The 22,566-nt window shown below is 39.7% G+C and overlaps 1 protein-coding gene across 2 annotated transcripts in view; it reads left to right on the forward strand.

Moving 5' to 3' along the window:
- The first annotated feature begins 3,383 nt into the window (after positions 1-3,383).
- daam1b (dishevelled associated activator of morphogenesis 1b) overlaps positions 3,384-22,566 on the forward strand; it is a 48,794-nt gene continuing 29,611 nt past the window's right edge. For both annotated transcript variants that reach the window (XM_079474474.1, XM_079474475.1), the window contains exons 1-3: positions 3,384-3,798; positions 15,881-16,159; positions 21,363-21,452. In XM_079474474.1, the coding sequence (XP_079330600.1) occupies positions 15,977-16,159; positions 21,363-21,452 (273 nt within the window). In that variant the 5' untranslated portion in view covers positions 3,384-3,798; positions 15,881-15,976. The remainder of the gene's footprint in view (positions 3,799-15,880; positions 16,160-21,362; positions 21,453-22,566) is intronic.

A 22,566-nucleotide genomic window follows, 5' to 3' on the forward strand; every position in this document is an offset into this window, starting at 1 on the left:
ACTTCCACAAGTGTCCAAGTGTAGAAAAACATCAGGGTTGTGCGATCTCAGTTATATTTGTCTTTGGCCATATTGTGTGGCACATTACACTGCAGTGTGGTTTATGTACACCTCCTTTTTTTCTCAGACGCCCAACCCTTCTTACTTAATTTGTCATGATTGTATGTCTTAATCTAATCACTCACTTTTCTATTTTAACACAATGGCATATGTGCAGAAGGCATCTCTCCACTGTGAGTCAAATCAAAATTTTATGGATGGAGGAAGAAACCCGATACACTTTAGTCAAACAAGTTTGAGGGATGAAAGTACGGTTCCCGTTTAAGTTCTTCTCCCACTCCTGACATAAAGTATGTGGGGGCTCAAGTTAAGAAACCTTTCCACGGTTCTGGTGAGTGAGACGTGCCAGAGAACAGAAGATTACAGGACTGTGAATGGTCTGTGAGATGCACATCTGATGATGCCACTGTTATTTAGTGAGGGTGGGAAGAGCCCTTCTCCAAATATTTAATTTGTGATATGAAGGGCTCCAAAAGCAGGGAATGTGGTTTCTGTGGAAATCGCACATCTTAAATTTGTCATACATCTGAAGATGTGGCTTTTGTGTGTGAGGGTAATTGGCAGGCTGGACCAGCAATGTGCACATAGAGCTTTTCTCTAAATTGTATTTAAGTCTGCATTGAGTGGAAGTAAAAATATGTATTTGTAAATGAGTTAATGTTATTTATAATAATGTCTAAGGATACCTTAAATATATAGTTTATCAAAAAAGATAAGTTATATTTTTCTTTACTGCCATGGAATACATGAGTGGTACTGACCATACATGTAAGTGAATTAGTTCCAGGCCGTATATTATACTTACTGTAAAAAACTGTAATTTTACTGTTTATTTTACAGACTTATTGTCTGTAAAATAAAACTTTTACATATTTTTGAAATACAAATACAAATAACAAGTCGCGTGTAAAACAACTGGTTTTATTCCTGTAAAAGCATCCCACTGCCCCAACCAACCTGATCTCATATGAATTGGTGACACTTTTACAACGTGGCTAATTTGTTTTAATTTATACAATGTGAATTTAGCAAAACGTATGATTGTTAGAAAAAGTAATAGTAAAGCCCCTCCTCTAACCACACCCCTAAACCTGACTGTCACTGGCGTGAAAGCAAATCGTACTAAAACGTACGAATAAGATTGTAGGCATTCACACGAAATAGCCACCTCGTACGTTACAAATTCCTGTGAGATTATGTTGCATTAAAATAAAAAAAATGAATCTTGTAAACACAACATTAAATTTAATAAAATGTATTTATCACTTTATGAATTGTTACACTCGAAGCTCCCAAGGGATAACCAAATAGAGCTAAAAAACGTTTGCACACAGCTCCATCAGATAACTTTAATTCACTTCACTTGCAGGCGGAAACAACCCCATAAAAGAGAAACTAAATGAGTTCTCTGTGTCTGCACAGCTGCAGTCCAGACATGGCATTGTCCTGTCGGCGTTCAGGGTGTTCAGGAGATATCTATCTATGAGAGAGGAGATTTAGATCTTGTTCCCTCTTTGACGGCGTGTCTCAAAACGATGCATTTGGCAGAACATGCCTCAAAGTTTGCCAGCGATTTCTTCGTCATAGGATGAATGAGCCCTTCGGCAACATTAAATTAACCGTGACGCATGTGCCTATTCTTAGCTTGCCTACCTGTCAAAAGAGGCAGTTTCGGCACTTTTTATGTCATTTCTGTTGTCCGTGCATTGTGACAAAATAGTGAAAAGAATTTGTCATTATTAACTCATCATGGTTTTTTATTTTGAGACAAACCTGTATGGCTTTCTATATTCTACAGAACACAGAATAAGACATTTTGAAGAACATTGATAACCAAACGACATTTGACCCTATTGACTGTACGCAAAAGACATTTCTCGAAATATCTTCTTTTGTGAGTCATGCAGGTTTGAAATGACTTGAAGGTAAATACATGATTTAATAAATAATCATTTTTGGTTCAACTATTCCTTTAAAGGTTCGTGATTATCCTTCATGCAGTCCTGGTGGTAGTCCTGTGGCTTGAGCAGACTCCAGAGATCCTGGTTGTTTCTAATCATCTTTTATGAGGCACAATGATCTCATCATCACTATCTTTATACGAGACTGCAATCCAGCTGTTGAGGTAATCATGATGATATTTTCTGTGGTCATTGATGTCAATGTAGTCAACAACGCTGGTCGCATAAAGTATGTCTTCAGTGAGACAGTGGCGGAGGGAGGGTGTAGGGTGAGGCTGGAGGCACGACCACACCTGCAAAAACATCAAGTACAAGTTGCCCTTTTTGTGGGGTCGGATTTAAGAAAAATACTAAAACAAGTCTGTTATCAATTGACGGAGCTCAGCTGCATCACACTTTCTTCACTGATGGAGAGGCTTCTTCCAGACAAGCTTTCCACAAGCTCCACGGGAGGGTGGCTTCATTGTTTTGTTTCTTGCCTTCCAGAGTTAGTCTCTCTGCAGCTGCCAAACACCAACAATAGACATTATACCCCCCTACCATTAGATTTTCCTCAATTTGCTATTGGAGCCATGAATCCAATTTTCTGCTGCTTGAGGAAAATCTTCTGCAAGCTTTTAGCAATAAGCTGTAAAGTGGAAGCATTCGTTACATGTCTAAATGGTTATTGTTTGAAGAATAAAGTCAAGGTACTCTATTTCATCATAATACCTTGCAGCTTGAGCTCTGCGTTTTGCATTAAATTGAAGATTTCCTTGGAAACATGTTGAGGAAGGCACACCGAAGCACTTCTTTCCTCTTCAAACAGCCATAATAGTCGCAGGGAAACCATGAAGTACTTGCAACTTGGTGGCAGGGGCGGACTGGCCATCCGGCGTACCGGGCATTTTCCCGGTGGGCCGCTATCGTTTGGGGCCGGTAACGGATGCTTTTGGTAAATTATAAATGCGAGCGTACGCAACACGAAAGCCACTTAGGCTTTCCCCGCATAACCACCCCCGTCGACAGAATTAACCATGCGCAGCAAACCCCCGTCAACAGAAATGGTGTAGGGCCCATGTGGGCCAAAAAATCCAGGGCTGATTTCTCTTCCCAGTCCAGCCCTGGCAGGTGGTATTAGGGGAGGGGTCATTCTCATTCTGCCATTTATATTCAACTCCTCATAAAAGTGAATTGTGGTCCTTTAAAGAGAATGTATATGTTTGCTCTAAACTGAAAATACATTAAGGTGTCTCTTTCTATTTCACAGCCCTTCCACAAACACACTGCCGCAGCAGAACGCAAGGACTTGGGGTGGGGCGAAGTTCAGAGTGGGCGGAGTCTTCAGCAAGCTCGCGTCCTATGAGAGATTTGAGTGTTGAAAGGAGGCGTGGTGTATCCGTAGGATCATCCGTGACTGCGTCGTCAAACAGACAAGAGAGAGAGCGCAAAAAAGAGAGATAGAAAGGGAGAGAGACGGGGGCAGAGGGTTATTTGTGTGAAATGGGCTGTTGAACAGCAGGGCGACGTTGCTTGTATGTTCGCCGGTCGATCGGACCGTTTATATTCGTCACTTGTTTTAGGATTTCAAGCGTGACGATTATGGAAACGCTCTTGGACTGACGCTCTCGTGTCCGGAATGACTCGGATTGCTGAAGTGACATCCTTGAATTTACATGCTTCGCGAGCCGTTTAGAGAAGATCCCGTGCGCGTGTCGTTCCGTTCGGAGACCGGTATTGTTTCCTCGTCAGGGATGTAAATGAACGTTAAACGGACTTTACTCGCGTGCACAAAAGGGTAAGTTAACACGCACCGCGTTGAACGTGTTATGTTTTAAACGAGCATTCGGAATGAATGTATCTGGTACGTGTTCGTCCCTCCGTAAGGGCAGATGGGCTTGTGAGGGCAGGTGTGCGGTGTGGACGTGGACTATCGTGTCTGCCATCGGGTTCAGCGTTGCATAACCCCTTCCTTTTCGCATTTGATCAAGTGCCATCATGTAGCTCTGCTCGCTTAGTGCAAATGATGCATTAACTCTCCATAAGAGCGCGCGCGTGCGTAGGAAAGATCTTAAAGGGCTTGCAGGCATTCATTTTCATGAAGGGGTAGGACAGAAGAATAATGGAGATCACGTTGAAAGTAGAAAGCCCCCTTTATTGCTAGTTTGTCCTTATCGGAGCTGTCATAAATGAAGCTGTCTTTACTTCATTGACTGGCTTGTTTTCTATGTAACTTAGCTACTGTGTGTTTGGGTGCATTCTTCCTCAGGCGTGACATGGGAGGGGATGAAAAGCAAAGTTCTTGGGTTGCATTTTTCAATCTCTTTACTCTTGTATAAGTGATCATGTCTCACTGTGTCATTTTGAGGTTAGTTATGGTCTTTTGGTGTTAAGCTAAATTCTGTTGTCACATCTGTTCACGTTCAGATGTATCTGGGTTAATACCGAGGCAGTTATGCATGCAATGCAGCAGTTTTTAACCTGTCCCAAGTGTCCTGTTGCGCTGTAAAAATGGTCATTTGCATTTTTTAAGGAATTGCTTTTAAATAACCACATCTCGGCTGTATAACTGGCAGGTGTTATCGTCTGTGTTCATTAGTGCTACTGTTAATATTTGGGTTGTTTTGGGAAGATTCATTCGACCCATTAACTCATAGGCTCAATTCTCATTAAAATATTCAATTGGTTGGTTTTAATAAGAGGGTGTGGCTCACCCTTGGAGTTTCACCATTGGTGCTTTATCCTCTCCATGATTTGAATTGACCTGACAAAGCTCTCAATTCAGTGGGTCATTTGAGGAGTCGGCTTTAGGCAGATGTCATCCAGAATGTTTTTCCAATTTTGCCTGGCTGTTCTTGGATTATCGCAAAAAGAGGGGTTTAATGCCGGCCGGCGTTGCACGTGCTGGTTGCCATGGCAACAGAAGGGAGGGATGGATGGTAGTAGCTCCTCGACGCGTACGTGTCGGTTCGATCCAAATGTCACATATTACTCTACAATCAATGCAAAAATCTAAATTCTGGGATAGATTGACTGTTACATTTATGCTTCGTGTGCACGAAAATATAATGGAAGGATTTACTGCTGGACACAGCAGTGGTCTTGAGTCTTCAATACTTCAGTATTGACATGTTCTGTTAGAATGTCTCTCGCCTTAAGGGAAGTACAGGATCAAATTAGCAATCTGCGGTGGACAATGGAGCCAGTGAGCACCTAAACATCTGAGTCAGGTGTCATTTCCTGTCATTTCAGGGTCTCAGGGTTCACCAGCATCTCTTCACTAATCTCCTATCGGTTCTCTATGACCCACGCAGCTGTCATGGCCCCCAGGCCAATGCACACACAGGCGTGGCCCATACATAGACCTTACTGAGGCAAGTTCAGACTACCTTCTGCAAACATGCCTGCTTTCTTGAGCTTCTAAATGTGGGTTGCATTGACCCACCAAATCTTCCAAATATCTTCGTATACACAGCCACTGCTGAGATTAAACGAATCGTTCAAATGATAATTCTTTCATTATTTGCTCGCCCTCTTGTCTTTTTAAACATATTTGACGTTCTTTTCTTCTTAAAAATAAGATATTTGGAGGAATGTTGGTAACCGAACCACGGCGGGACCTATTGACTTCTATTGTATGGACACAAAAACCAATGCAAGTCGATGTGGTTCGGTTCAAACATTCCTTAAGATATCTTCTTTTGTGTTCTGCAGAAGAAAATGTGATACAGGTCTGAGTAAATGATGACTGAATTTTCATTTTTTAGTGAACTATCTCTTTAATGTCTGTATTCGCTGATGCTAGATTCTACTGTTGGACCCTACTGTGTACTATCACTATTGTCGCACAATGGAATATCCTATTTCTTTTCACACTGATGGAAAAATGTATATGTACGCTCGTGCTACAGCATCTGTTGTCATTTCAGACAATGCCAGTAATTGCATTAAATGGGATGCACTCTGCACAAGGGTTAGAGTTAGGTTAGGGTCGGAGGAATCGACAGAAAAAGGTGTATAGTGTAATGATCCTGAAAAAGCGAAAAGGTTAAATGTCTTTTAAACATTATCACTGACCGTTCCCCTAAACCCAGTTTTGTGTGGCCCCTCACAGGGTGTGTCGGTGTGGATTGGAATGCTCATGCTATATGTGTTTGTGTGTGTGTGTGTGTGTGCTTGTGTATGCAGTTTGTGCAAGTGTCAAGGGGGGCAGGGTGGTCTCATTGTCTGCTGAACATGTTTGACAGGCTGTCTGCGAGGGGGAGAACCTATTCAAGCCTCTTCATCTTCTCCTCCTGTTTTTCCTTCTAAATTACCCCTGAAAGGAATGGAGTTTGCAATCTGAGCCCCAGCTTCAGGTTCACATCGGGGCTGGATCGGAGGAATCACCGCCTGGCTCGTGCTGCGGAGCTCTCTCGACCATCCATATCCAGTTCATTAGAGCGTGAGGGGGAGACGTAGCTGTTAGCCATAGCCAAACCACCACCCTCATGATTAATGAAGGACTTTTCTCATATATGCAGTGTTACTCAACACTTCTTTTGAAGGCCGAGACTATATCTCACTTTCCAGACTGGCTCGAGGGTCCTCGTGCTGGGGGGAGCATAGGAGTGGTTCCCCAGTTCTCCTGTCCTAAATGTTGATTTAAGACCAGCATTAGAGACTTATCGGTGTGTGAAATGTTTGGGATTTGAAATCAGCGCTGCACCGAGGAACAATTCTTAAAGGGACATTTCACTCAAAATTGCCTCATTCTTAACCTGTATGACTTTCTTTGTTGTGCAGAACACAATTTTATTTTTCAAGAATAACCTAACACATTGACCCCTATTGACTTCCAGTGTATTGACCACCAAAACATTTCTCAAAAGAACTTATTTTGTGTTCCACATACAAGTTTTGAATGACATGATGGGGCGACACACTCTATCTAATGAACCCTGTTTACATATCACGATCCAGCTTCTGGCACAGTATAGCGCATTTCATATCGAACTGTGTTGACTAGTAACACTTCAGAAAATGGCATGTTTGCTATCATAAAACAGGTTAGTATTGTGCACACTGGTCAAGTTCATAGGGCCTCAGAAAGCGTTCTGTCCATTTCGCATTGGAAACAATCACGTACAGTGTCCAGGCAACCAAATATAAACCTTGCCCGCTCGAAGTTCACCTGCAATAACTCTTCTAAGTATTTTGGCAGTCTGGCTAGTTGTAGTTAATATTCACAAGTAAGATTTAACTTAACAGGAGAACTGTGAATTGTGTTTGCAGCTCTGTTGAACCTTCATGTCTGTCATGTGGTAGTCAACTTTGACCAACGGCTCAACAATCTTGCTAAGTGTGTCTTCAGTTGTAGTGTGTTGAGATAAATGTTATGACTCAAGATGTCTTATAATTCTAATACAGAAACCAAGTCAAGAAAACGAGTTGCAAATGCATGCCTTGCCGACTAACCGTGCTGATTTTGGATCAACCCATGGATCATTGTGGATCAGTCATAATAGCCTTTAATGCAGTTAATGTTTTTCATAATCCCTCCCTGTACTGTTAGATGACAAGCTTTGGGTTGGATATTCAGCAGTATTCAACAGTGCAATATGATAGTGCTTCTGTTTCAGAGAAGATTCTTTTTTCTTTATATAGTTGCCTTGTATATGAAGTTTGGTATAAGGTGATTTATTTACGGTAAAGCACAGCTGTGACTGCTTCCTGTTATACATCCTATGTGCAGGATATCTTGTCTCCTTGTCTAAATTGTACATCAGTCCAGGAAAGTTATTAGATTAAGTGCCCTCTGAATTTTTGCTGAGTAAGAGGTGAGAACAGAGAGAGAGTGAGAGAGTCCGGTCTGTCACATTGGATTAAGTCATACACACTATGTCCTGACAAATGACTCATTCCTGTCTTTCCACTTCCCTCAACGTTGCTCTTTCCCTTTGGTGACCGGACTGACTGGATGAGTTTTGAGACATAATCTCCAAACCAACAACACATTAAACGCTAAACACACTACATCTTCTCCACCCATTGTCTGCAGGTGTTGTGTTACTATAGTTGGTTTAGAATGACTCCGTGTGTGCGACTGTAAAATAGGTCACTAGTCGAAATGCATAAAGATATAGGTTGCGCATTATGGAAAGAGCAGAACAGATGCAGACGCATGTGGCTAAAATGAAGTAAATCGTAAACTTCAAATTCAAATAAATTCTATATCATGCAAGCAAGATTTAAAGTGATACTTCACCCAAAAATGAATATTCTGTCTTCATTTACTCGCCTTCGAGTTTTTCCGAATGTGTATACATTTCTTTGTTCTGGTGAACACAGAGAAAGATATTTGGAAGAATGCTTACAATCAAACAAATTTCAATACCGATTGACTCCCAATATTTTATCATTTTATTTGTTCTGTTGAACACAAAAGTTGACATTCTGAACAATGTAGGACGGCAAACAGTTCTAGGGCACTTTTGACTACCCTTGTTTTTTACCTACTATGGTAGTCAATGTTGGGCAAAATCTGTTTGGTTATAAGCATTATTCCAAATATCTTTCTCTGTGTTCATCTGAACAAAGAAATGTATACACATTTGGAACAACTCGAAGGCGAGTAAATGACTTTTGGGTGAAGTATCCCTTTATGCTTTGATATTCGACCGCTGTGTTCGACCGCCCAGTCGAGTGGCGATCCTGCAAGGATACACCACATTTTAGCCATTAATCGCTGCAATATAGAAAAAGTAGGCTCCCATATTATCCATGTAAGCTAATTGATGCAAACTAGCTGCTTTATTGTGTAAACAAAGAACTGATCTACTGATACACTACCTCAAATAGTGCTACAAAACAATGTTAAAGTCGCGACACAAACGTAAAAGTGGACTTGGCCACATAAGGTCAGTATTAGGAAATGGGAATGTTTTCAGTCGTGTCATCTCCATTACTCTTCCTGTGGCAGGGATTTCGTGGTCCGCATCGACATTAAAACTGTAAGCATTAAAAGAAAAAGCTATATCTAGAAAAATATATATATATTTTGACATAAGAAGTGGCGAGTGTTATAAAAATTTGAAAACATGCTAGAATTTTGTTAGTGGCAGACAGATGCTGGCGGGTCATTCTCATGAAACCACTGGAACATCATGGCATGTCATTTAGCAGACGCTTTTATACAAAGCGACTTACAAAGAATTCAGGAAGCAATAAGGGATATGTCATAAAAGAGCAAATAGTACGATAGGTGCTAATACAAAGTTACTAGTTTCAACATATAAAACATATAATTCAATAACACAAAAAAAGATTATAACAAAAACATTAATGTGTTCTCTACTATGCACAAAGCATGATTACAATTTTGGTAACAAATTGATGTATATTTTCTGCATTAATTCTCAAAACCATAACACGTCCCGATTTGTCTGAGTGCATTACATGTTGTAATGAGTCAAATAAAACATTCTGAAACAGTTGGATGTTCTTAGTTGTTCTTGAATGACAAAAATACTTCTTCAATTCGTGATATGTATGATTATGATAGCATCAAAAATGCTTTAATTCTTTTAGAAGAGCATGCTATGGCTTTGACATTTTAATGGTTACAGTAATGAGAATTTTTAAGGCCTTTTTTGTAAAACTAAATTCTTAATTGTGTTAGTTTTAAACGTCATACTTTGTTTATTAATAAATCAACAGGAAATGCTTTTAAGAAAAACATTTTTGACATATCAAAACCAAGATTTCGCGGGAATCACCCAAGTAAACAAGATATGGCAATACTGTAGCAAGTTTTCCGAGCCGTCACAATCCACTGTCGTCCCTAAATGTCACGTAAAACCACAAGTGTGATTGATCATCAAAGGTTTAACATTCCATTCAGACATCGACATACTGTAGCTAAATGGATGTTTCTTGGCCAGATGAAACATTATTTCTTACTGGTACTGGCACCAACTCGCATTTAACGCTGATGACATACAATAAGAAATCCCCCCTCAAAAAGGCAAATCAAAATGTAGTGTTCGCATTAAGGACTCTTTGTTTTGGAAATCTTTACAGAAGCAGAGGAGTGAAAAAAAATGTGAAGCCGATTCAAACATAGACTTGAACCCAATTACCATTGGTACCCTGGGGACACAGGAAGAGTGACAAGAGGGTGCGCGGTGAGAGATGGCAGTGGGGTTGTGAGAAGCTCGGCTGGCTATGTGTGGAATGTGACCTGTCAGGACAGGCCCACGGGGAGATTAGGCTCCCGGCAGGGGCAGAGGTGAGCTCAGATGGAAGATTAATGCAGTTACTGTATCGGTGTGAAAACACCAGCGGGTTTCAAGAGGCGATCAACAGCAAACCTCTTTTGTATAAACCACATGTAAAAGGCTGTGAATCTCGATGAGAAAATGAGCCTTGTTAACAACAAATGTTATGTTCGATAATGACATTGTAATATTATTCGTAGCGTAAGTTGTTTTTAATAGTAAGTCTGAATGCTGCAATGTGTTTGCTTCCCTCTCAGGGTGTCGTTGTTGAGAGACGTTGTCTGGGAGTATATAATATCTGTCATTGTAAAATGTTTTTCGCCTTCTTCCTGTATGTTTTCTGAGTTTTCTAAGTATGTCAGCATGGCTGACTCATTCATTTACAATGTATACATTCTTTCCAGTTTGCCTAAGATGTTTAACAACAAGGTACATGGTTGAAGTGTATGTACGCTCTACAAAAAAATATTTTTCTCTGAAAGAGCATGTTTGAGCAGAACATGTAATTTTAAGTGGACTTTTGTTTTGTCAAAACCAATGAACCTTTATTTGCTACTTGCTAATGGGAGGGGTATTAGGGGAAGGGGCATACTTAGAAATATTTGTTTTTTCCAATTTCCTGTAAAAAAGAAACTGCACATTTTCTGTACAGTATCTGATAAAAGTTTATTTTGGGAATTTACTTGCTGATAGACATGGGCTTTAAGCCGCCTTATTTAGTTTTGCTTCGAGTACATCGACCAGTTTGAGTCAGCAAACAATTTCTGATGTCTGTCGAAAGTCTCCAGTGTGTCTAGATAAACATTTGACCTGTGCTTGTGTAAGAATGATTCCTTGTTTTAGTTCATGTGTCTTCTTACCAAGAACACATTACACCTGTATGAAAATAACCGGGAAGTCATTTACTGTAAATTCTGTTCAACTTACCAAATGTTTCCGCAGGCACATACCGTAAAAGAGGCTTTATTGCCGCAGCTGCTCAGTCTTTCACATTAGAAGTAATTAATTCTTTCTTCATACAGTATAATGAATTTTACTGTTAAGGATTTAGCAGTGATCCCTGAGGCAGTCACACGGTTGCCCGGTGCCTTCTCAATGCAAAGCAGTCACGTCACATGACCTTGTTGTGTCAGCTGAATAGGTTGAAAGGAGAGATATTGCATGTCAACAAGTCACAATGCTTTTAAATGCTGGCCTATGAAACTGTGTATTTTAACCACACCAAGCATACATTTTTTGGGATGGCTAACATCTGCACTAAAAGCAGATCTTATATTTAGCATTTTCTTAATTCTGTAAAAAGAAATTGGGTTTAAGAAATTTTAAAAGTTGGTATCTTAGTTTCACTATAAATGAATTCAAAATATTTAAATGTTTATTTAAGAATGGGAGGATCTGGACAGGACAGACTTTAGTAACTGGGAATACTGTATGCAAATGATGTTTACTTTATCATCATGACATCAATTTGAGCAAATTTAAGGACATGCTTATTGCTCTTCTTTGAAAATAATAAAAAAGAAACTCTAACCCCCCCCCCTCTCTCTCTCTCTCTCTCTCAACATGTATTGTCTAAGATGGTTGAGCCTGGTTACTTGTTATAGCACTTCTTGTATTACTGCCTCCTATTATTAACTGCTTTATTGTTTTCCTCACTCTTTTGCCTTGGATAAAAGGGTCTGCTACGTGCCAAAATGTAAATGAAGTCTGTCCAACTGTCAAGTAAAGAGACGCTGCTATTACCACATCCAAATGTTTTACAGTCACGTAATCGCATGTTACATTGAGCAAAATCTGTGGGGACGCATTATAGCCTGTAGGATACCTGACTGCTTGCTTGCTAACTCTAATATTTTGTGGTTTAAAACGTTTTTTGTCATCTGTGCATGTCTAGTTACATCTGTAATTTAATCATTCTGATGCTATAGTGAATAATGCTGGCATTGTGTGGATTAACTGCTTCTCCCCACGAATAGCCATAGACGCTGAAATGGCATTCAGAAGTAATAAAAATATCATCACTGATGATAAAACCAATGAAATAATATTCAATTGCTGGTAAGATCTTTTAAATTCCTATTGTTAGATTTAGATTAGAGTTTGTTTTAAAAGGGCCATATGACACGGCTGAAACGAATATAAGCATTTGTTTTAGATGTAATGCAATGTGTATACGTGATTTAAGGTTGAAAAAACGCTGTATTTTCACATACCGTGCATGTTTGTATCTCCTCTTTGCCCCGCCTCTCTGAAACGCACAGATTTTTATGATTTAGCCAGTGCTTAGTGATTGGACGAATACTGCAAGCGTGTGACGGAAATGTAACGCCTCTCAACATATTTTGAACATCAGGTTCCAAAGCAATTATACTGACAGGCACGCCCACCTTACTTGTGTAAACATTTGGGCGGTCTTAGTCAAATCATACCACGAACTGATGTAGATTTGTGGGGGTGTGGTTAGACGAGGCGTTCCAGGCAGGTCTGGGTGAGCATTCACTTTAACTAGACGTTTGTATAATACATGCATGGGCAACTTATAACACGCCAAAGTATTTGCACCATATGACCATATTAATTGTATTATTCACATTGACCGCTGTTATAGCCGCGCATTGACCTACTGTCAATAAACAACAGAAACAGACTTTACATTCTTGGTAAAAATGGATGTTATTTGTTTGTGTGCATTGATTTCTCATTCATTTCAACTTCTCTTACTCCTGACAAGACTACACTGGTTTGGTCACTTTCAGTGCCGTTCTTCAATCACCCCTTTGGAAAAACACAACACAGATTTCTACAGACCTGGAAGACATTGCAAAACAGTACAAACCAACTTCATTGGTCAAAGCTGATGCAAAATCCACCCAGAGTTGACCTGGAGCTGGTAAACACTAGAGCCAGTAAATATAGACCCTGAGAGAGAGTTCAGTGAAGGGTGTCAACTTTGCACAGCTGAATAACACTTGATAGTCAGTGTTTATTTCTTGTATTCCTAAAAAATAGCTTAACTGTCACCGGCCCGTATACGGGACACCCACGTTTGCTTCAATATTGTGCATGTAATTTCTAATCGAATCATGACAAACTATATATCGTTGGAAAGGTCTGAGACTTTACAATACAGATTTATTTGGTGTTTTTTTTTAAAATAATGTATGCAGGAAGAACAATTGTTTCTTTTTTATAAAGAGCGTGCTTACATTTTTTGAATGTCCTTTACATGCAACAGACCCGCTGGCGGGACTCCTGAGTTATTTTTGTGAAAATCTAATCATGACAAACTATATATCGCTGGAAAGGTCTGAGACTCTAGAATACATATTCCATCAGTGTTTTATAAATGAATGTATGTCGGAAGTGTAATTGATTCAGAAATGACAAGAGGCGTAAAAATAAAAACCTCCCGCGGAACACCTACTACTTACTTCAATACTTTGCATGTAAGTTCTTAGCCATTTCCAACAATATGTTTGTTATGATAAGATAGGACACTAGAATTTTATAAGAATATATTTTGTGTAGGAAGAGAATTTTATAAATAAATGATAATTGGTTCATAAATTAGTGTGCATCAAAAGTATAGTTTCATACAAATGTATTGTTTTATGTTGTTTCTGTGCTTTTGTATTTTTTCGTTGTGTCTGTTAACTGGAAAAGTTAAAACAAAATTTGATGCTAACCTTATGGTCTAATGCTGTTCAATGTTATTTAATTATCAGCTTGGAGTCAGCCAGAGAATGTGAGTGAGAGAAGAGCTTCTCTTCATCAGCTTTCCATATCTGGATGTTTGTTAACGTGCCAGCCACACCATAGAATTTTCCTCACAGCTGGGTAAAAAAGTCTCAATGCGCTCCAGGGCCTTAGGTCTTTTTGAGTTTAGATATTATACTACTGTATAATACAGACATTTGTGATGCCCTATTGTAGAACGATAGATGATCTTTGAGTCTGCCAGATCACTTCTGTTGGTATGCAGGATGCCAGTAAGTGCATCCAGACGTTTACTCTGAACAAAGACCTGGCAAACATGATTCTTGGGTTATTTCAGGAAAAACTTGCAAGCTTACCTTATTTAAGTTTTTGTGAAGCAGTCTGATGGACCTTATTACATGTGTTTGTAGTTGAGATTAAAAAGTGGAAGTTTTGAACCTTGTCCAGTTTTAGGGAGGGGCAGCTGGGAATTCCACTGTGGCAACAGATGGGTCGAGGGGCTTTACTTTCAGCTGTAGTCCAGCTGGGTGGATTTATATCAGTGACCGACAGGCGGCCGAAGGGCATAAGTGCCAGCCTCGCCCACCCAGGGGAAGGTTAATGTCTCTATTAGATCAGTCACAAAATCAGGTTTTCCCTACACTATTGTTTTACAGTAAAACCTGTATTGACTTGTATTCTCACAGTGCGTTACTTTAAGACCCCAGGGGAAGACTGATCTGTGATCAACATCTTCTATAGCCTAGTGGGCAAACGGTTCTTCTGTTGTCATACAGTAACCGGAATACCTCACAGGTGTGACTACACAACTGCACCCCCATAACTCTTAATATCCTCCAGAACTTTCCTTAGTTTGCGGTTTCAAAATTTGTGGTCATATTCATTGTTCATGCCTCATAGCCATGTGTTGTTTATTTGTGGCTTCACACCCAAACACAAAGCCAAAAAGACAGCTGATATACCTTCTGCTTTCGGGCTTGAGTGACAAGAGTCATTTCACTTTATATCTTGTTGTGCACACACTGATCTTTTAGCAAAGTATTGTACTTTTGGAAAGCATGCCATGGATGAGGGCTAGCCTTGGGTCAATGTGCTTATTGCTGAAAGGCAAGAGTTTCAAATGCTGCCATTCCGAATGCTCTTGTTCGGCAGCTTCTGAACTTCTGAAGAGCTTTTTATTTTTGTCTGTGGTCCTTTGAAGCCAATATTGCTTTCTATTGTCCCAAATATAGATGTGGCTCTACACATGTGGACGCAAGCTGTTTTAATTTGCACGGTCTATAATCCTGTATGGGAAGTGATGCCTTGCGGTGTGTAGTCACACTTGTGATGTGGTTTAATGGAAGGAACCAATCTAATGATTACAAATGCTTTATGTCACTACTTGTGGTGTTGACTAGGCTTAGTTTAGTCTTACGTAGTCAGACCTTCATACCGAAGGCCTGGAAGCTTTCGCTGCTTTCATTGACAAAGGCCTGCCCAAGAGGCCATATGATTGACAGGTCAAGCAACCAATCACATTTCGTTTTGTGCCACATCATGTTTAGAGGCTTGGAGATTTTCCCCACAGTAACAGACCGGTGTACATTCACGACACACTGTAAACACGAAAGCTTACTTCTCAGAATGGACAGCTGAAAAGGCATAAATCCTGTGAAATTCAACCAATCAGATGACGACTTTAAACGTGGTGAAATGTTTCCAAATAAAAGTATGCCTTATGCATCAGACGTTCAGCCAACGGTCTGGGGGCGTGACGTCTGAGGCTTAGTTAAGCTTTTCTGGGTTTGGCGTCCGGATCCTTAGTGCTTAGACGGAACTGTTGTGTTAAAGGTTGATGAAAGTGGTCTTGCTAAGCGAAGATCCAATAAGCTGACCAAAGTTTCTTGTTGTTTCTTCTCGCAGGGCCGAGTGACCCAAGTGTAGCTGTCACCTGGGGGAGGACCATCACTCCTTCATTCCTATCATCCCTCACCCTTGAGCCCCCACACTGAAACAGCCATGGCTCCACGGAAACGCGGGGGCGGAGGGCATGGCGCGTCCTTCCTCTTCTGCTGCTTCCAGAGCAATGACCACCCAGAGATCACCTACCGCCTGCGGGAGGACTTTGCACTGCAGGCGATGGAGCCTGCGCTGCCCATCCCAAGTTATGATGAGCTGGATGCCATGTTCTCTGAGCTGGTGGTATGTATACACGTTACTGTATATTTTTACATTTCAGTTTTTTATTTCCCTTGCAAGAATATCTTTGTGTGGTATATGTCTAATATTGGAATACTGACATCTTCACTCTTATATCGATATTTACCCCTTTCAAGGATTTACATTTATGACCTCAGTGAGTAGTTTTTGTGTGTGTTTTTGTGAGGAGATGCAGAAGCTGTCCTCTGCGGTGAGGTTGTAGAATGTTAAAAAAAACATTTCGTAGTGTGCTTGTTGTGTAGTTTTGCTTGAAATGTAAACTAAAGCTCCGCTTTGAGAAGAATTTAAGGAGGCAGCAAAAAGAACAAACAACAAAACATACTGAGACAAAGCCCATGCTTTGTGAATGAGAGCTTTATTTTCGGTGAGCTGAAACCCGGAAGTGTGAAAAAGTCTTATAAATTACCGTAACTATTGTTGCTCTTAAAGGTGTCACATTGCAGGGCATTTCAAGATCGTTTTTGTGGTGCACGATAACAGGAGTTCACTCTTAGTTCGTGAAAAAATGCTTTATTTTTAACATATTTTACCCACATTCTTCACCGCTGTCTCTCATCTCACAACACAAACAGATTTGTTTCGGTTTATAAAGTCCCTCCTTCCAACCCGCTCTGATTGGTAAAGGTGACCCAGTCTGTTGTCATTGGTCACCAGCCATTTTTTAATTGACAATCTTTTGTGATTGGTCAAGCGTACAGAGCTTCAGTGGAGATCGGAGAATGTCCAGCCTTCCCATACCTTTAGCTTTAGCTCTTAGCAATAAACATTAAGAAGGGCATCAGTTTCACTTCATTAGAAGCCTTTTTTGAAATGTAACAGAGACCTGCTAGGGCATCGTAATATTAAAATATTAATATTAACAAGATGCGTCACTGCCATGGAAATGAATGGGAAGGAATGCAACGCTCAATATGGCCGCCCTAGCTACATGAATAACAAAAAAAAATTGCGCAATTTAATCATAGGAAACGAACGTTATGGAACATTTTACGGCATTTTAAATGTTTTTTTTTAAATATGTTGTTAAATTGGGCTTTTAGCCGGCGATTGTAGAAATATCAGTATTCCTATTCACGCCTTATTTAAATGACGTAATAACTGCCCAGAGGCGCGTTGCAAAGATGGCTGCAGAGTGGCTGGAGTTTCCTGAACTTAGGTCACCAGTTGCACATCAGACCGGCTCCACAAATAGGAATAACACATTCACGACAGTAATGCTTTATAATTAAACAAGCAGATGGACCACTTGCAAGCAGTAGAAAAGACGTAGAAGAGTTTTAAGAGGGATGTAAACACACGATATCAGTGTATTGCACAGAACAGCTTTCACAGCAGAAATAGTACAATGCAATATAAATCCAAATGCATAAATGTAAATAAGATTTCCTTCAAAAATAACATTTAACCAGGATGACTTCAGTGAGTCAGATGGTGGAAGTCTGCAGAGACTTTTATGCTCATTGGTACATCCCCAAATGAGCATAAATGCCTCTTTGGCACAGACATCATACAAACATACTGACTCTGGGGTGTGTCTTTGCTAATAGGGCAGGTTGTTGCATGTCGTGGGCAGCGTTTTCCGAATACAGTGAGGACATCGTAGGAGAGCATCTGAAACGTCTCACTGGAAGGGATTTTTACTATTAAAGCATGGTTTTTACACACAAAACGGACACATATTAGTGTTCAAACACCTTAGAAAAGTAAATTTTCCAGAATATGTCTACTTTAAGGAAAAAAATGTACGGGTGTGAAATAATTTACGATATCATATGTGTAGTGTTAAAATGATCTGATAGATTAACAGGGTTTTAATATTATGGTTATTATCGATATTGGTATATTGTGTCTAGTTAATAAAACCCATATTCCCTGTTTACTGTTTGCCTTTATTAACAAGTAATGTGAAATAAATACTTTGTCATCACACAACTCATGTGATGGTGTAATTAAACCAAAGGGGGCATTAAAAGCAAATATTGTGTAAATATGCCAGTTTTGGTGTATTTGGTCCGGGTACAACCATACTATTATGTTCACACATGGAGAGTGTCTGTATGAAAAATAAGTAAATGAAGCATTATTATCCATTCTCTTTTTTGCTCCCCAATTTAGCGTAATTTAAAAGGAGTAATTGACTTGTATATGCTTGAAGCAAGCAGTAGATGTCATTTATGCTGTGCATCTCTCTCTCTCTCTCTCTTTCCCCTCTCGATTTCTCTGCCAGCCTCCACTTTGCACATGAATGGGTCTCTTTGAGTGGCTTGTGTCTTGGACAGCTTGGCAGACTAATTGCTTGTTTTTGGTGTGACCCGCTCTTAACCTCTCCTTCCCTGTACTCTGGTATGAATTGACGTGCAACACAAAACAGCAGCAGTCTCTCTTTTCAAAGGCCTTATAGATAGATTTCATGCTCCCAGCACGTGCCGTTCTGGCAAGTTACTGTCGAATTTGTAAATCAGTCTTGCTTAACTGGCAGCGCGCATGCTTATTCACAAGTACTCTCTTGTACCATTGAGGTAATATTCCGTTTCACAAGATGCATTGCATACTTTAATTCACTATCTGAAATACTGATGCTGACGTTCTGTGTCTTTCATCCAAGTTTAGCCTCGTGCCTGAGCTTGTGCAGTTCAACACGTTGAAGACATTTGAACTACAAAAATAGATCTTTGAACAAAGGGGCTGTTCAGGCAGAGATGACAAAACGAGATACATTTCGGGGGTTTTCGTGTGATTTAGCCGTAGCATTTTTCATGGGATTATATGAAATATGTTGTGTTAGGATTGGCATCAAGGGTGACGTTTAACCACTGCAAGCGTCTGATCCAAATTTGCATTGTAATCCCTTATATGGCATAGAAATTAAAATCTGTATATAAACCATGAGCAAAGAGATTATGCTGTTTATGGTCCAATAAACGTATTCATGTAAACTATGCTAGACGGCCAGTTAGTCATTATAAATTACCTTTTTTATTGTCCTTTAATGTCTATGTGGCAAATTTTAAGTGGGGGGGGGGGTGGGGGCTAATACTGTATCTAAATTCATATTAATCAAATAGATAATATTGTAGTACATGTTATAACCATATTGTTTTTGGTGACCGAGACAAAATAGTCTGAAACAGTTAATGAATGCAACACAACACGCATGAGACTTCTGCAATGGAGTCTTTTTTTAATGAATGCTGAAAGCATTTGTGCGGTATTGTATGAGAGCAGGAGAGCATTGATAGATTGATGTTCACAAGCCAGCTTTAATGTTTGTTCCGAGTTAAAAGGATGTGGCTTGATGTGGCGGGTTCAGATAAGGTAATGTGTGTGAATGGAACATACTGGCTGCTTTTAACTGTAATGAGATACTACATGTGTGTGTGTTCTCTGTGCTGGGGATGTCTAGACTTTAGCTGACTGTGCAGCTGGGTAAATGAGTTGGGGATTCACAGGAAGAAGAGACATGGAAGAGACACCAGGCCGGATGAAAGAACAGCAGCTCTTCCTCTCTCCTGATTCTCAGGGGACGACCCTGGACCAGGGACATCACTGTCACAGAGAGCTGCCAAACAGGAAGCCATTACCAGTTTTGGCAGACCAATCTATCAGTAGTCTTTAAAACAGGGATTTATTGTGAGAGATGTACAGTAGACTTAGAGGACAGGCACTTTATTAGGTACGGATGGTTCCTTGAATGTGGTTCAGTTCAGATTGTGGGCCTGCTTGACCGCTTGGAGGAGTGCACAACCTGTGTGCTTATTTATGTTCTGCGAGTGTTTTATTAGAGTAGTATTGTAATAATATTCACCCCTTCAGACAAAGGCTCTATTTGATGAGTTTGTGCCCAGTACAATCATCTTGCATCAGTTATTTAAACAATAATAAACAACTGAGTGGTTATAAACCAGCATTTATTAAACAGAATGGCAAACTTTAATAAAGTGTAACAATAATAATAAATAACGCAAATAATACAATTTAAATATCAAGTATAAATAAAAATAATAATAATTCATAATAAATAATTATGGCAATACTGCTGTTGTGATGCTGAAGCTAACAAGGCAATATTTAGTGCCTAATAGTGTTTGATTGTTTACAGAAATAGCCCATGAATTGTTACGATTGTCTCTGCATATTTCGTTTAAAGAAAGGAAATATTTGAGAAAGGATGCCGTGATTAATTTTAAATGTTTTTTTTGTAAACGCTTTCATGCCAACACGAATATCTACGGACCAAACATTTACGGTGAGCTCTATAATACCGTGTAGGAACTTTAGGAACAGTTCACCCAAAAATGAACATTCTAGCTTTATTATTACCCTCAAGTTGTTCCAAATCTGTCCCTGGAGGACCACAGAATGATTCATTGTGATGGGACAGTCAGGGACAACACCCTTCTGTCATAAGAGATTCAATAAAGGCTGATTGGTGCACATTTAAGCGAATGGATTTCCCTCTAGTGTAAATAATTTCAGCTGAATGTGTACGTGTGTCTGTTTGTGTTCTAGTGCGAGTACCTGTGGGAAATCACAGCGGAAACTTTGGTTCACACGGGACTCCCGTGTCGAGAGCATGTCAACAAAAACATCAGTGGCGTCTTTGTAGACACCTACACCCACTGTTCTGGGTCAGCCACAAAACAGTGATTGTTGTGGTTTACTGCTATGTCAAGTATAAAACAAAAGGAGCTGAGGTTTATTTCTAGGGCTTTTTATTACTAGAATACTAGCTGTGTTTTATTGTTTGTGTACTTGCATCAGGGTTGGGCAAAACTCTCAATTTAAGAATTGGTTTTCTTTACATCAATGATTTATAATACGTGTTGTACAGTATTACAGACTTGTTGGAGGCTTTTTTTCTGCCAGTTTCTTTTCTTACATTTACATTTATTCATTTGGCAGACGCTTTTATCCAAAGCGACTTACAAGTAGTATTTTTACAGTGGCACATTACTGCAGAGCAATCAGGGGTAAGGTGTCTTGCTCAAGGGCCCTTCAGTCATGACCTACTGGCACTGAGTTCTTATGTTACCCTGTAAGGAAGTATTTGTGGTTAAAGAGAGAGTTATGTGGTTTCCACATGCTTTTATCATTAGATCTTAACCCCAGATTTACTGTTTGTTTTGTTCATAACTGTCTTCAAAATCATCTGATCTTTGTTTTCTCTTCTCACCTCGTATTATAGGATGAGCTGGATCTCACAGAGAAGCACAGAGAGGCCATGTTTGCCTTACCAGCAGAAAAGAAATGGCAGATATACTGCAGCAAGAAAAAGGTTAGACATCGCTCACTCTCCCCCTCTCTCTCTGTGTTCACCCTCTCGACCTCAGGAGAAAGATTCAATGCACCACATAAAACTGTAGCGAGAGCTTCATGTCAGAGTGGTTCATCTCATACATCAATGAATCACGTCTCTTCACCTGAAAGAAACTGAATTTGACATTAATGCTCCTTATCTCTACTTTCTCTAATTCTCTTTCAGAACCGTTAAATGTTTCCATTCATCTGTTCATTTTCATTGTGTCAGCTTAGTCTTTTCTTAGCTGGACAGGACAACGTTTGAAAGAAGCTCCTCTTACAGTTAGGTTATTTTGGGTATTTACTTACCCTCTTTATGTTCAAAACCATTTTCCTATCTACTTAACAAAACAGTTCAAATCTTTGGGATCTATTGAAACGCCACAGATTTGTAGTTCATAGCGACCGTGTCTTTCAACTAAAACACCCCCACTATATAAGCAGTTCATGAGACAGCTAACCTCCGTCATATCCCACTAGAAACATCACATAGATTTCATACAAATTCTAATGGCTTCCAGTATGAACCGTTTGCTATTTACCATTAAACCATTACAAAATTCTAGTATGTTTTGGGTCTTATTCCAGTAGGATTGAACGGTGTTCTATTAGTGTACATGTGCCGGATAACATCCAACCAGTAGAACCCAACACATTACCAGTAGACACCTTCAAAGACCATTATAGTTTCCATTAATACCCATTCAATTGCCATTAGAAAGATTGAATCCATTAGAATTTCAGTTAAGGTTTCTATTGTTTTTTTTTATTTTAGCAGGGAATACTCAAATACACAATCATAATCATAAAATATCTTTGTTAGACTTGTCAACCTGAGTCCATTGAAAATAATCTGCTCTATTAGACTCAGTTGGATCTGAATATTCTTGTCGTGACCTGGTTACTGCCACTTTTAATTTTCGGCAAATAATAACCTTTGTTGGTAAACCTGTTTCTAACAGCAAAGATATGAAATGTACTATCCTTTTTTCCTGTTTATGGAGATCTTATGTATTTATTCAAGGACCCGTCAGTAAAATCTAGCGGCATCTAGTGCTGAGGTTGCGAATTGCAACCAACGGCTCACTCCA

The sequence above is a fragment of the Barbatula barbatula genome, assembly GCF_947034865.1.
Source record: "Barbatula barbatula genome assembly, chromosome: 15".
In the NCBI taxonomy this organism is placed as follows: domain Eukaryota; kingdom Metazoa; phylum Chordata; class Actinopteri; order Cypriniformes; family Nemacheilidae; genus Barbatula; species Barbatula barbatula.